This window comes from Trachypithecus francoisi, unplaced genomic scaffold (genome assembly GCF_009764315.1).
Source record: "Trachypithecus francoisi isolate TF-2019V2 unplaced genomic scaffold, Tfra_2.0 Contig01474, whole genome shotgun sequence".
Lineage (NCBI taxonomy): Eukaryota > Metazoa > Chordata > Mammalia > Primates > Cercopithecidae > Trachypithecus > Trachypithecus francoisi.
This window is the reverse complement of record NW_022681435.1, coordinates 20,570,912-20,587,586: the sequence shown is the minus strand read 5'-3', so window position 1 is coordinate 20,587,586 and position 16,675 is coordinate 20,570,912. Positions and strand designations below refer to the sequence as shown.

The 16,675-nt window shown below is 36.4% G+C and overlaps 1 protein-coding gene across 1 annotated transcript in view; it reads right to left on the bottom strand.

Moving 5' to 3' along the window:
* Window positions 1–2,893: 2,893 nt before the first annotated feature.
* Window positions 2,894–16,675, bottom strand: part of CUNH18orf63 (chromosome unknown C18orf63 homolog) — a 42,492-nt gene continuing 28,710 nt past the window's right edge. Inside the window, exons 11-14 of the mRNA XM_033175776.1 lie at window positions 16,208–16,391; window positions 5,265–6,287; window positions 4,970–5,059; window positions 2,894–3,007 (exon numbers count right to left, since the gene is read on the bottom strand). Coding sequence (XP_033031667.1) covers window positions 5,003–5,059; window positions 5,265–6,287; window positions 16,208–16,391 — 1,264 coding nt within the window. The 3' untranslated portion in view covers window positions 2,894–3,007; window positions 4,970–5,002. The remainder of the gene's footprint in view (window positions 3,008–4,969; window positions 5,060–5,264; window positions 6,288–16,207; window positions 16,392–16,675) is intronic.

Sequence of the window (16,675 nt, the reverse complement as noted above, 5' to 3'; positions counted from 1 at the left end):
TTTCTTCAGCTCCTGGAAATAGGCAAACATAAAATTATTTGCTTATGGTTTTAAAATTAAAATGGTTCTAAAACTCATGTATAATTGGAATATAAGAACAATTTCTGGGGGGAGGGCGGTCCATACTGCATATAAATCACCAATAACTTACACAAAGAAGTAAAATGTAGCTTCCCCTAATTAGATTTGGAATTATCTTGGCTTTCAAAACTTGCAATGTTTAAAATGAACCAAAATCTTATTGATTTCTCTGGTGATGCTGAACACAGAAATTTGATCTAGAACCTCTTTTTGGAACATGAAATATGAAATCATCTATCTATATACCTATTTATATGAAATCTTACATATATACATATATGCATATATTTTTATAACTTTCATTAGGATAAATATTTTAAGATAAAGATAAAACCTACTTTATACAAAAAAATACACTAATATTAACATGGCAGGTTTTGCCATGTAGGTTAACATTGATCTAACTCAAGTACTATACTATATATTCCAAATTTTAGACACTAATGGAGTATAGGAGGGGCTATCAAGATTATTTATATAAAGAACTGGAAGATGTTAATACCACTTCAGTAGTGGATGTATGGTTTTCATTATTTTGCTCAATGCAATAATAAAGTAAGTCTCCATTACCTGAGGCATAGTGACTGGGCAGTAACAGGAAGGCGGCCTGGGAATCTGGAACAGTGGGGAAGGCTGGTTTTAGGAATGATTACATGCTGTGGATGACTGTGCTCATCAAATATGCATATTTACTAACGTTATTTTCACCACAGCCTCACAAACAAAATGACATACCACTTTTTATAAGAGTCTACTAGATATCTATAATACAAACTTTGGAATGAGAAAAGCACACTCAAAATGGGCTTTAGATGCTTGTCCTTATGAAAATGGTAACATCATTGGGAAAGAGAGATAATTCTGGAAAACAGAAATGCTTACAGTAAAGGTATATAGCAAATTAATTAACACAATTTTAGGAGCAGAAGTTACATTTAATGTTTGAAGGAGAGTCTGTGTTTACTTTTGCTTTTAATTGCAATGGTTTAGTGAAGTGGTGGAGACAATAAATCACATTTACAAAATCAGAGTTCAACTTATACTTGGATCTCTACTGGCTATTTTTATATAATTATTGTTTCAGTGGAATAGCCAATGAAGATTTTGGTTTCTTTTAAATATATTATAACAATTAATAATATTTTGTACATCAAACATATAAAATGTTTGAAAGCCAGAATAATATTCATTGTCTGAGAAGCTCCACTTCTGTTTCTCTTTTTTTTTCAAATGTTAGATAATTTATTTGTAATATGGACCAGAAGGTCATTCTGGACATGTGCTTCAATACATATATATCTCTAAGTCTGTGCCGGGAACCCAGAATGAATGTGCTTGAGACTAGACCACCAGCCCTCAGGGGCTCAGGCCATGGCTGTCTCATCCATTTCTGCAGTGGACACAGTGTTTTCCCCACTGCCTGGCACACAGAAGATGCTAATGAGTATTGGTGAACACAGAAATCTCCACCCCAATAAAGGCTCCAGTTTTGTTGAGAAATAGGTTTTACATTTATTCAGGGCTTCCTGTCAGTTTGCATATAAAAGCAAAAGTGAAATTTAGTGAGCCTGCAGAGATATGGTAGAGATCCCCAAAATGTAATATACATGCACATTCTTTTTTTCTTAAAATGTATACTGTATCTTATATTAGAAATATATACACTTTAGTGTTTATGGGTAAAATTATATGATGTCTTGAATTTGCCTTAAAAGATTATAGCAAAATAAAAGCATGTCTGTGAGGAACAGATGAAACAGTGACAAAATATTAGTAACTGATAGATCTGGGTGATAGGTACTTAGAGGCTCTTCACACTCTTACCTGTGCTTTATGTGGTTTGAAAATATTAGTAACTGATCTGGGTGATAGGTACTTAGAGGCTCTTCATACTCTTACCTGTGCTTTATGTGGTTTGAAAATATTAGTAACTGATCTGGTAGATAGGTACTTAGAGGCTCTTCATACTCTTACCTGTGCTTTATGTGGTTTGAAAATATTAGTAACTGATAGATCTGGGTGATAGGCACTTAGAGGCTCTTCACACTCTTACCTGTGCTTTATGTGGTTTGAAAATATTAGTAACTGATAGATCTGGGTGATAGGTACTTAGAGGCTCTTCACACTCTTACCTGTGCTTTATGTGGTTTGAAAATATTAGTAACTGATCTGGGTGATAGGTACTTAGAGGCTCTTCACACTCTTACCTGTGCTTTATGTGGTTTGAAAATGTCAATAACAAAAATGATAAATTCAAATTTCAATAATAAAATAGTAAGGGCAAAATAAAGATATTTTCAACCATCAAAACTACTTTATAAGATCATTGGATATTTTGCAAAGATCTGCAGGAGACTATTTACATGACATTGTTTTAATAGTGAAAAGTTGGGAAGAACTGAAACAGCTGTCAATAGGGAACTAGTTAAATACAGAAACCTACATACAACAAAATCCTACGCAAACATTAAAAAGAAACTGTCGACTCAAGCCTGTAATCCCAGCACTTTGGGAGGCCGAGACGGGCGGATCACGAGGTCAGGAGATCGAGACCATCCTGGCTAACACGGTGAAACCCCGTCTCTACTAAAAAATACAAAAAAAACTAGCCGGGCGAGGTGGCGGGCGCCTGTAGTCCCAGCTACTCGGGAGGCTGAGGCAGGAGAATGGCGGGAACCCGGGAGGCGGAGCTTGCAGTGAGCTGAGATCTGGCTACAGCACTCCAGCCTGGGCGACAGAGTGAGACTCCGTCTCAAAAAAAAAAAAAAAAAAAAAAAAAAAAAAAAAAAAAAAAAAAAAAAAAAAAAAAAAGAAACTGTCGAGTGAAAAAGGAGGTTCCACAGCAGTCTGTAGAGTTGATTTCATGGTCACAGGAGTGTGAGAGACATCCGGAAGAGTGTTCGTTCTATATTCAGAATGGTCATCTCTGCAAAGAGAAATTACAGATGGTTTTTTACTTTTTTCTTGAAACTGCTCTGTACTACTCAAGCTTTTCACAGGAGTATGTATTAATTTTATATTTAGGGGAAATTATTTTCTATAATGATTCCTTTAATTGAGAGCTAAATAATGTATACACATGGACACAGAGTGCAGAATGATAGACAATGGAGACTCAGAAGATTAGGGGGTGGGAGGGGGGTGAATGATGAGAAGTTACTTAATTGGGTACAATGTACATTATTCCAATGATGAATACATTAAAAGCCCTGACTTTACCACTACAATACATCCATATAGCAAAGTTGCACTTGTACCCCACAAATTTATACAAATAAAATATTTAAAAATTTCTCATTATGTTATTCTTTCTACCTGATGAAATGATTTTTAAAATTTACTATTTATTGACTTTGAGACAGGCTCACTTTGTCATTCAGGCTGGAGTGCAGTGGCAAACACAGTTCACTGCAACCTCCACCTCCCAGGCTCAAGCAATCCTCCCATCTCAGCCCCCGAAGTAGCTGGGACTACAGGCATGCACAACCATGCCCAGCTAATATTTTTGGCAGGGGATGGAGTCTCACTCTGTCACCCAGCCTGGAGTGCAATGGCATGATCTTGGCTCACTGCAACCTCTGCTTCCCGGGTTTGAGTGATTCTTTTGCCTTAGCCTCCCAAGTAGCTGGGATTACAGGCACCTGCCACCACATCCGGCGAATTTTCTGTATTTTTAGTAGAGAAGGGGTTTTGCCATGTTGCCCAGGCTGGTATCGAACTCCTGATCTCAGGTGATCCACCTGCCTTGGCCTCCCAAAATGCTGGAATTACAGGCGTGAGCCACTGTGCCCAGCCCTAGTTTTTCATTTTTTTTGTGTGGAGACAGGGTCTCACCCATGTTGCCCAAGCTGGTCTGGAACACCTGAGCTCAAGCAATCCGCCTGCCTCAGCCTCCCAAATTGTTGGAATTACAGGCGTAAGCCCCCACTCCTGGATGACTTTTTAATTTTAAAATTGTATCAGGACTTAAGTAGTTCAAAGTGGAAAAGTACTATATTTCTAAAACAATATGAAACCTAGAATAGATTTCATTTATTTCTAAAAATGCAAGTAACATCTTAGAGGCACATGCATTTTTCCCTCAATCACCTACTGAGTACATTAAAATGTTAAGATGTCAAAAAGCACATAAAATACAACACATAACATATATAGGAATAGACTTAAATACCTTTTGCTTAATTAAAATCAGGCTGAAAATTCTGTTAGTTATAGGAAGAAATAGCAGTTGGAAAAGATAATGTTTTCTAGTTGGTTCTTAAAGAATCTGAATTGAAAGTATTCCAATAGTTCTATGTAAAAAATAACTTGTGGGTATTTTAGTAATATGTTTGTTCTTAGAATAGAACAGATGGCAGAACAAAATAAAATGTAATTTCCAGATGTATCATGTTGTAAATTCAGTGCCATGAACTCAGCATTATCAACTGAATATCACGTTTAAACATAGCCAGCACTGTAGCACTTTTCGAGTAAATTTTAACTAAATGATTAACCTTTGAAACATCATTTAAGGTTTATTATCTTGGGCAGGTATCCCAAAAAGTGGATATTGTAGTAGCTGTTCAAATCTTCTGTTTTTAGATAATCTGCTGCTGCTGTGTGAGCTCTTACTAGTCTGCAAGGATCCCCAGAACAGAGTTGGGGGAGCCCACAGAGGACCATTTGCACTCATCCCTCTCTGGAGTCACTACAAAACAGCTGCTGTGTACGGTCCTTATCCAAGGAGTGTACTGTTCCCACCATGTCCTATTTCTTTGCTGATTTTAGGATTTCAAAGAATTAATTTAAAAGTAGCTGCTTTTTACCAAGAGGTTGGGGACCCCTAAACTTGGCAATCCCAATTAAGATAATGTATAAGCAAATCAAAAGCTATCACCTCAGTTACCTGGTAGACATTTCCTTCTTTCAGGTCCATGTTCTAAGCATTAGGAATGATGAGAGATTTCTTAGGTTTTGATTTATCTGAGTCAAGTATCTGTATTAGATTGAAGAATCACATTTTGTTACAAATTAACTGCATATACTTACAGTTGCTCTAAGGTAGATATTCTGTTTATTAATTAGTATGGTTATAAATGATCTTGGGGAAATCATTTAAATGCTTATTTAGGGATTTTAAAGGTCTAGCATATGATAAGTAGTGCCAGGTCATCTATTATTATTATTATTATTATTTTTACCTGCTTCCTAGAAGAACTGGATTGGCCATAGTGCGCAGCATTGGAATGATGCCTCTTTGAAGTTTTGGAAGACTCTGGACATAATTTTCTTTTAGACCTGTGGGCTGTTTTGCTTACTATCAACCTGTGGTCACTTGTACCAACTTCTTTAGCTTGATTTTCTGATTGCTGCTGTAGCAGTCGGGGATCTTCTGTTTCTCCATCTAATTCAAAAATGTGTGGCTGTCTTTTCAGTTTTAGTGACCCATGGCTTTTCCCTAAAATTTGTGTTATACATTTGCCTGTTAAGTTTTCTTTTCCTTTCATTTGGAAGTCAACAGCACTTTTTACTACCCCTAGATTGTTATCTGACCTCAGCAATACTGCACTGTTAGATAGTTGCTTATTTTTGTTTAAACTCACAGTCGATTTTCCATTAGAAGAGGGAAATTTTGTCATATTTTCAGAAGACTCTGTATTTTTTTCTTGCAGAGGTCTGGAATTCTCCTGATTTAAATTGTTAGCAGCCTGCATCTGAATGTTACTATTATATCTGTTTTTTATAGCTGGACCTAAATTCAGTTTGTCATGCTGGATCATACTAGTTTTGAGTGAAAACAATTTAGATTGTGTCACAACATGCTGTTTTCTTTTCGGGCTGCCAAGTACTGAGGTATTTTTGTTCATTTGTAACAATCTATTTTTGAAAACTGGTACAAACTTAGGGGTGATGTTGCTTTGGGAGCTAAGATTTGTGTGTTGAACTTGAGCATTTCCTCTGTTGGGCATTAATACTTCCGAACGTACTTGCGGAGCCCTGATAGACAGGGATTTCTTTCTACCCTGAACAGACTCTGGCTGGAGATGCAAAGCTGAGAAAATGCCTGCTGTTGGCTGGCTGACTGAAAGCTCCACCTTGTGGTCCACTGCTACTGAACATGGTAGAAGACTTTGAGCACAGGCAGGTTTTACGGAAGTGGCTTGAGTCAGAGATGCCCTGAACATTTTTTTAGTGGTCAAATTGGGTGGCTTGACTTTGTGTTCCTGAAAAGATAGAGATTTTAAAAAATTAAAAGTGTTAATAATGTCCTTAATGGAAAAGAAATAAAATATAAAATACCATCCAAATAAGAATATAAAGCAACATGATGATTTACAGAACAGGTAAAGAAAAAACAAAATAAAAACGAGCCTTCTGGTGGAAATGTGTACATTTCTTAAGGTTTGTATCCTCCTTCAGATACTATCCAAGATACTATCTTAAGATAAAGGTATATACTACATTTCATATAAATTTACTATAAAAACCATTCGCACAGCTACCCATTGTCCTCCAAACATGCTCATGCTGCTGTCTTGCTCACTGAACAAGGTATGGCCTCCTTTAGATACTCAAAGTCCCACCTTCTCCCACCCATCAATCTACCAAAATAGAGTGACTGTTTTTCTGTCAACTCTCCAAGGATCTGCTATAAGTTAAATAATATTTGTCACAAAAAAAAAAATAGTACAAGGTAAGCTATCTTATCTTTTAGTGCACATATTCCATCTTCCTAAGTAGGTACTAGATTCTTGGAGGGTAAGAACCAGGACTTATTTACTCTTAAATCCTTCACAGTTACTAAAAATCCTTGTTGAAAGAAATTAATAAAGAGGTGGCTGCACCTACACTAGGCCTTTAGGAATAAGTGGGATTTTGACTACAGGGAAGATATTATCTGTGTCTTAATCATGTTTATGTTTTCATTGCCTACCACAGTGCCTGGTACCTGGTAGCAATTCAGCAAGTATTTGTCAAAGAAATTTGTCAGGTGCATTAAAAAGATTCAAGTGTTTACAGTCTTTTAAAGATGAACTGTGAATACACACACACATACACATAAATAATATAAAATTTACCATTTTAACCATTTTTAAGTGAACAATTCAGTGGCTTTAAGTACATTTACCACTGTACTGTGTTATGTAACCATCAACACTATTTCCAAAAACTTTTTTTCATTCCAAACAGAAACCTTGTACTCTGTAAATAGTAATTTCCTGTTTCCTCTTCCTTCTGTCCCCTGGTAGCCTCTCTATTTTACTTTCTGTTCTATGAATTTGCCCATTCTAGGTACCACATGTAAGAGGAATCATAAAATATTTGTCTTTTTGTGTCTGGCTTATTTCGCATAATGTTTTCAAGGTTCATCTATTTTGCAACATGAGTCAGGACTTACTCCTTTTAATGACTGATTATTTCCCTGTACATATATAGCATATTTTATCCACTCATCTGTTGGTGGAAAGTATTCTTTTAAAGTGCATGTCTATTGAGTCCTGTTGTCTGTAAAAGACTGATAGGTCTTATTAAGACACAGATAATATCTTCCCTGTAGTCAAAATCCCACTTATTCCTAAAGGCCTAGTGTAGGTGCAGCCACCTCTTTATTAATTTCTTTCAACAAGGATTTTTAGTAACTGTGAAGGATTTAAGAGTAAATAAGTCCTGGTTCTTACCCTCCAAGAATCTAGTACCTACTTAGGAAGATGAAATATGTGCACTAAAAGATAAGATAGCTTACCTTGTACTATTTTTTTTGTGTGTGACAAATATTATTTGACTTATAGCAGATCCTTGGAGAGTTGACAGAAAAACAGTCACTCTATTTTGGTAGATTGATGGGTGGGAGAAGGTGGGACTTTGATAGGTGGCAATAATCTGAAACACTGAACGCCAAGTTCTTTTCTTACTTTCCCCATCAAAACACAGGTTCACAGCTTGAAATAAACATTTTAAAACTGCTAGGAATAATATGCAAACTTGAATGACTGGTTTTTCTCTCCACTACTGGAGGCTCCACTGTTGAATGAGGTTGAGAAGAGAATAGGAAAGATTTTGGGAAATCAGAGTTGGAAATAGGCACAAGTAAGAGACTAATCCAATTATCTATTAGGCATAAACGAATCACACCAAAATGTAGTTGCTTAAAACCAATAATAATGATGTTATCATCTCTCACTATTCTGGGGGTTGGCTTGACTTAGTCTGGCATCTCTCATGCTGTGTGGTTAGATACTCTACAGCTGGAGATCACTTCCTCTTTCACATGTGATAGGTGATGCTGGCTGTTGACTGGAATGCTGACAGGCAGTCTCTTCCTGTGCTGGGGATCTCTCACAGATTGGATTCCAAGAACAAAAGTCCCCAGAAAGACCAGGTGGAAGCTGTTTCTCCTAAAGACCTAACCTCAGAGTATGTTTCATCACTGTCACAGGGACATCCAGACTCAAGAGAACAAGACCCTTACCTCAATGACAGGAGTATTGTTTCATGACCAAAACGATGTGGAGAAGAAAATTCCAGGAAACTTAGTTCCATAATACTTAACTTGACATAATAGAAAGTCATTACAGAGAACAATACTCTTCCTTCCATGTTGACTATTCTTGGGAAAAATGGAAAGTCTCCAAGAAAATATTGAGTGAGATTTGGGGGTGATGCTGAAAATAGGTGACTGGGATTCATTTCTGGAGATTATTTCAGTTGGAGGCTTACCCATACCATCAGGGCAAGAAGACATCCTGTCTTAGTTTGTTTTGGCTGCTATAACAGAGTAGGTAGTTTATAAACAACAGTTTTGGAGGCTGGGAAGTCCAAGATCAAGGCAGATCCCTCTTGGGCCTTTTAAATAAAAGCCCTAATCCTGTTTAGCACAGTTCTACCCCATGACCTAATTACCTCCCAAAGACCCTACCTCCTAATATCATCACCTTGGGAGTTAGGGTTTCAACATTTAAATTTTGGAGAAATACATTCAGACCATAGCACATCCTTCTTAATTTGCCCATTATTTTCAAGGGATATGAAGAAAACCCAGCGAAGTTTCATGACCTGAATGAAGAAATACAGAAGTTAACCGAGGAAGAATTACTGGCTTACTGCCCCTTGACATTGCTCAGCTGAGTGAAAAAGCATGCATCAAGAAGGGGTTTTTATTAGTTTGCTAGGGCAATGTGGTATAAAGTGCTACATACTGGATGGCCTACACAACGGAAACATTATCTCAGTTTTAGAGCCTTGAAGTCTGAAACCAAGGTGTTGGCAAGGCTGGTTCCTTCAGAGGGCCAGGAGGAAAGGGTCTGTTCTGGGCCTGTTTTCTCGGCTTGTAGATGCCCATCTTCACATTCACACGGTGTTCTTCCTCCATGTGTGTCTGTATCCAAATTTCCCCTTTTCATAAGAACACTAGTCATATTGGATTAGGGGCCCACCCTACTACAGTATAACCTCATTTTAACTAACTATATCTGCAGTGACCCTATGTCAAATAAGGTCATATCCTAAGGAACTGGGGGTTAGGATTTCCGTGTATGTATCTGGGGGTACACAATTGAACCACAACAGGATTGGGTATATACTTCTGGAGAGAGTAGAGAGAGGAGGCAGATGTTTTTCTGAAGACTCCCTGTACAAGGGAGCTAGGGTAAAGCTAAAAAGTAACTGATAAAACCTCATATACTATCTCTGTCGAGATACCATATAAGAGACCACCACCATCAAATCAACCCAGGTCAAGAAGTGAAGTTGTGAAGGCCTCCTACCCCCACACTCCCCACAGTCAATCTCTCTGCTGTGACTGCAATGGATAGGATGGACTGGTATTCAACCTCCATTCCACCCTCCTCCTAGTGCTCCTACATAGACTAAAGCCTGGAAATCTAAAATTTACATTTCATCTTTTGCAGCTAGGGTTTGGATGTGATTTAGAAACAGCCAATCAGATGCACTCATAAAATATTTGGAAGTAGAAGTAAGGTCAAGCCACACTTCTGCTGTTTTTGCAGAAACGCTTAATTTTGAATGCCTTTGATTTTCAGTTGCAGAGTTAGCAGCTTAAGTGTAGGGGAGGAGAATGTAGGGTACCATTCTCTTGCTATAGAGGAGTAGTCCTCAACCTTTTTGGCACCAGGGACTGGTTTTGTGGAAGACAATTTTTCCACGGACCAGGGTGGCGGGGGGGATGGATTTGAAATGAAACTGTTCCATCTCAGATCATCAGGCATTCGAATCGCATAAGGAGCATGCAACCTAGATCTCTCGCGTACGCAGTTCACAATAGGGTTCGTGCTCCTATAAGAATCTAATGCTGCTGACAGGAGGCTGAGCTCAGGTGGTAATGCTCGCTCGTTCTCCTGCCACTCACCTCCTGCTGTGTGGCCTGGTTCCTAATAAGCCATGGACTGGTAGGTCCATGGCCTGGGGGTTGGGGACCCCCACTATAGAGCATACTAAGCAAACATACCAATGTACTTCACCACATACCACTGCCCTTGTCCTATGCAAGGTCTCCCTGCACAGATGCTATCGTGAGAAGAAGGGTTCTTAAATTGGATTGAAGAACATTTCTACCTTAAAGAGATGTTTTGTCATAAGGGACTGAGTCACCTTAAAGTGTCCAGATTGAATTTTTTTCCATTTGATGAAAAAAGGGTTAAAGAATTATGTTAAAATGAATATAGAAAAGCAAAGAACACGCACTGTTTGGACCCTTGGGTTCTATAAACTGTAGTAACGTTTAAACAATATATCCACTACTTGAGATAAAAGAAAACTCATAGGCAGATTCATATAAGTTACTTGTATTTGGACAGAAAACTGTACTAGAATATGTGTGTGGTATATGAAATATGTTTATATTCACACACTGTTTCTTCTTCAGCTGTCTTTTGGAAATATACATATGGTGAACATAACTTCTAGAAGTTTATTTTGCTCCCTAGCCTAGCCTGTCAATATATTATTTACTCATTCTTTCAATTTTTAAGATAAAGTAAATAGCTCAAAGGGGGAAACCTCTAGGTTTATATTCAAAATTTATAAAAAGACTACAAAAGAGCCTATGTAAACAGCAGATGAGATCATAAATAATTCACAGAACTTAAATATACTTAATAGTCAACAAACTACAGCTTTGTGAAGTCATAAGCCAACAAAAAAATATGCTTTATTATATCATTATCATTATTCTGCCAAGTGTCATTGGCAAATGTAACCTGGTTGAATTTTAATTTCTAGAATTTATATACAACTTATGTAACTTTATACATTAACATAAAATTATAGAAGAAGACTAAAAGCTTGAACTTGCATATGAATGAATATCTCCCAGAAGCTTAATATTAAAGTAATAATTAAATGAAACTTGAGAAATGACCAAGATGACTAATCAAAAGTTTTATTGCTCAAAATTTGGTTCAGTGCATTGCATCACCTCAGTATATTTCTTGCTTCAAGTTGAAGCAGAATTCAGTCAAGCTTAGATATAACCACAGGTTTATAGGACATATGGGTTTTTGAAGAATATTTTCTTTAAGTGACATGACACAACAAGGAAGCAGTCAAATTCAGAATATGGGACATTCTCTAGGGAAAACAATCTAGTTTTCCAGCAAATAACTGGCCTAAATAAAAGGGGAGAGAGTTTGAGATGTTACAGAATAAAGAGATTTAAGAGACATACATAAAATTATGTGGACCTTTTTTTGGATTCTGATTTAAACAAAACTCCTAAAAATAAATCTGTGTGAGATAAATGAGGAACTGCAGTGTGAACTAGTACTTAACAGATATTAAGAAACTATTGTTAGTTCTGTTAGGTGTAATAATAACATAGGGGTTATATAAAAATATTTTGAAATGAGATAGAATGTACACCATAGTCTTTACAGGTAAAACACTCTATCTGGGATTGGTTCTAAAACCCCCCAGTTTACTCCCTACCCAAAAATATGTCAAGGGGAAACTAGATGAGCACATGAGAGGTGATTATATTAATTTCCTTTATGTATCTCTGACATTTTCTGTATGTTAAAATAAAACAAGTTTGACTAAGCATTCCTAATTTTTTTAAGCTGACTGAGTTTTCTCAAGTAGTCTGATCAATTTATTTTCCATTTTTAAAATGTATGCCTTTTACACTGCATGAATCTTAAGAGTTAACATGTATGTGGTCTAGCAATAATAACTTACTGAGAGCTCACCAAGAAACTTTTCTATGTGTTATCTCATGTAGTCCTAAAAACCCCTAGGAAGTAAGTACTGCAAAAGATATGACCCTCTTCAAAGGAAGGACATACTGCCTCTGGTGGAGTGCTGTCAGCAGAAACCCCTTTAGGGATTGCGTTGGTTACAGAGGGCCAATGCCCAAGGATATGCCTGTCTCAGGGTGGCCCAAATCCAATGACAGATGCAGAAGGGATTATAAAGGCCTGGCTATTTGGACGAGTGCAGAACAACTCCGATGGGCCATTTTAGTCTCAGAGCTCCTCAGAAGGGTGGCCAGGGCCATCTGGTGTCTGCTTTGTTTTTGACTTCTCCCTTTCTCCAATCTTGCTTCCTCCCTGCCTTCCACAGGTATTGTTTCCAAGGGCAGTCCCTAACAAACATCATGTGCACTAGGCCACCTCAAAATCAGCTCCTAGAGAACCCAATCTGTGACAAGTTTTATCATTACCACCACTAGCCTCTGCCTCATTTTACCCATGGAGCATTTTTAAATGGGGCACACAGAGATCAAATAACTTGTCCCAAATTATACAATTAGTAAGAGGTTCAAATTCAGGCAGCCTGTTTCTAGAGCTTGAGCTCTTAGCTACAAATATAAACTTTTTCCAATTACAGGACTAAGAATCTTGGGTTTCAATTCTAATTCTGCAATGCATTTAACTGTGTGGCTTTGGTTAAATAATTTTGGTTAAATTATTGGGATGTTCTGCCTCCTCTTCTGCAAAATTGAATAAATTCTTTATCCAAAGATCAATTTTTTATTATTAAATGAAATAATACACACAAAAGCAGCTGGCATGCAGAAGGCACTCAGTAGAATTGAGTAGGATAAATTCTTATTGTAAGGAACAATATAAAACCATAATTTCCAATTAAGTGTTATTTTACATTCATGAAGCAAATTTTAACAAGCACTTTGTTCTGATTAACTATTTCTAAAACAAACATGGGCTGGAAATCTTAAGAATTCCAGAAATATATTCAAAAAACATGTGTGATATAACAACATATCTTTTTCCAGATTCTTTAGGTTCAGACCTGGCCAGCAACTTTAAAAGATGTTATGTGTGAACAAAACTTTAATACTATTTTAAAGATGTCACTGGGCATTTGTCCACTCACTCTCCCTTCTGAGGAGATGACCTTGCCTACAGGCCTTCGTGTCTAGGTTGTCAGGTTTTTGTACCATTTTTCTCTAACTAACAGTAGGAGGAGTTGGCCCCTGACCAGGAAGATAAACAACTCTCAATTATAAATTTACATGTATCTAATATTGTGGTCTCAGAATACATAAAGCAAAATCTGAAATAGGAAAAGTAGATAAATCCACATGATGTTGGGGGATTAGAACACACTTCTCAGCAACTGACCGACAGGTCATAATGTATTTAAGCCAGAAACACGTAAGAAAAAGATAGCTAGAAAATTCCCATATCTTAGAAAGTTAATAAATATATTTTAAAATAATTCATGTAATTAATACATTTTGAAGTAATTTATTTATAGGAAGTACAAAAGACTGCCCTATACCTAAAATTATAAACTATTGAGAGAAATTAAATAATGTATGTTTAATATGTGGAGAAATATACAATATTCTTAAATTGTAAGACTCAATGAAATTCCCATCAAAATCCCAACGTGCTCTCTCTGTCTCTATGTGTGTGTGTGCGCTCGCGTGTGTCTATGTGTAAGTTGACAAGTTGAAACTAAATGTATATGGAAATGTACAGATCAATAGATAAGATGCTTTATCAGATTTCAAAAATCTTATAAAATTTAAGATTAAAACACTATAATAAATATAAATTTTAAGATGACATAATTAAGATGATTTGAAAAGCATGGTGTTGGAGCTAGGATCAACAAACTGACCAGAGAAAGAGATTAAAGAGGCCTGAAACAATACTATACACACAAAGACACTGGATTTATGAGAAACGTAGTGCTGCAAAGTTTTGAGGGGAGAAAAAGTATTGAGAAAGAAGTACTGGGGTAAGAATGGTCTTTTTTATTTTTAGCTTGGACATATGGATATCCATATTAAAGAAATCTGACTCCCTACATCACATCATATTACAAAAATAAATTCCAATTGCATTGTAGATCTAAATGTGAATGCAAAACAACCTTTTATTGGATGATATTAGAGGAGAAGACCTTCATGACTTTGGGGTACAGAAATAGTTTTTAAACTTTTTAAAAAGTAGCAACCATAAAGAAAAAGACCGATCACTCTGATTATAAATTAGGACCTGCTGCCAAAAGATACTATTAAGACACCAAGACACCTTTAAGAGAGAAAGCATGTTATAGAATGAAAGAAGATAATTGTATATAACTGATAAAAAACTCGTATCTTGCTTATGTTAAAAATATGTATAAATCAATAAAAACACAAACACATAACACAGTAGAAAAATGAAAGAATGGCATTTCAAAAAAAAACCCAAATGGCCAAAATACATATGAAAAGATGTTCGATCTCATTAATAATCAGGAAAATGCAAATTAAAAACACACAATAACAAATACACCTATCAGAAGGGCTGAAATTAAAGACCAACAATACCAAAAATGGGCAAGGATGTGAAGCAACATAAATTCTCCTATACTGCTTTGGGGCAGAGCGGAGTACAGATTGGTTAGGGAAATAGTTTGGTGTCGCCAGCAAAGTTAGAAATACCAATACCAATTCTACTCCTGGAGGTTTCATGTACATGAAACATATATGAGACATATACAAGAATGTTCATCACAGCATTACTAGTAGTAGCCACTAAAGATAAACAATCCAAATATTCATCAATAATATTCTGGATAAACTGCAGCATAATCACATAGTCAAATGCTACATATAAAGGAAAATAAACCAACTATAGCTAAGTGGAGCAACATGGATGAGTGTCACGAACATGATGCTGAGCCTAAGAAGCCAGGCACAAAGGAATACACACTCTGTGATTTATTTTACATGAAGTTCAAAAGCAGGCAAAATGAAATATGATGTTTAAGGACACATACTTAGTTGATAAAATCAGGAATCTTTTCCATAATAGTGGTCATCTTTTGGGAGACGAAAGGAGTTACTACTAGGAAGGTATAAGTAGGAGGCTCCTAAGTCTTGGCAAGGTTCTATGTTTTATCTGTATGATAGTTACATGGATGTTTGATATTCATTAAGCTGTACAATATTACTTTTCTATATGTGTGCCATATGTCACCATAAGAATAGATTTTTAAAATGCAGAGGAGACAAACTCAGTAGAAAACACCCTCCCTCCCCAATAGTTTCCAGCCTCAGTAAAAATAAAAACCATGAATCCGATTTCAAGTTAAGTCCTCAACCGCATTGTTCTGACAAACTCTGAGATGTAGGCCAATCCCCATATGGCCATTTCATCTTTAATTTGTCCATTAGCAGATAGCTAATTATATTAATTTCTTAATGAAATCAGACAGGAGACAGACACTAGCCCTCTGCTTCCTTATACAGCAGGGATCATACTTTAATCTCTAAGTGGTTCCATAGAAGCCCCAACTTACTTGACTTGGTGAGGGACAGACATCTTACCTTCCATTTAATTGAACTTGTACTGACAGCACAGTATCTCCAAATAAATACTCTTCATAAAACTCTGTCTCTTCAATCTCCAATAACCCAACTCATTTATATCCTTGATGTGGGTGAAACATTTCAGTAAACAACCACTACTATAGTACCGTGTTAAATACAATAATAACAAATGACTAAGTATAGTAGTAGTAATAACAAACAGTTTTAGGGAAACATTGAACTGAGAGAAAAGAATTACTGCACATTGGGTTGGGTATTCCACCCCAGAAGGCAAGAGATTCAAGTAAAATAGATAGATAGTATGTCTTGGAGAACTAGATAGGACAAGAGATCTCTTACCTGTATGTTAGGTTTAGTTAGTTCTTGTGTGTAGTAGCACGGTTTACTTGTTATCTTTATGGGAAATCCACATATATGGGGCAGTTTAGATTTTAAATCTGAAAGAAAACTTTTCAACACAACTTCTGAATCTACCCTTGGAAAGAACTGTATGGGCTGACTTCTGATGCAATTGAGAGGATATCTGAACAATGTTAAAGAACAATGTCTAATTTTATTACATAAGAGGTAGCAATTTATATGGGATTTTAAAAAGTATTAAAGTAGTAATGTTACAAAGGCACACATAAATATATCCTAACTCTTTTATATTGCTTATCTGATACCATCCACAGCTGAAAGCATGTTTTCTCACAGGGATCTTCATTCCTTACATTCTAACACTCCAAATTGAGACAATTCATAGTATCTTACTACATGGCTTTCTAAATGGAAGGGCAACTACGATACTCCGAAAACAATTTATAA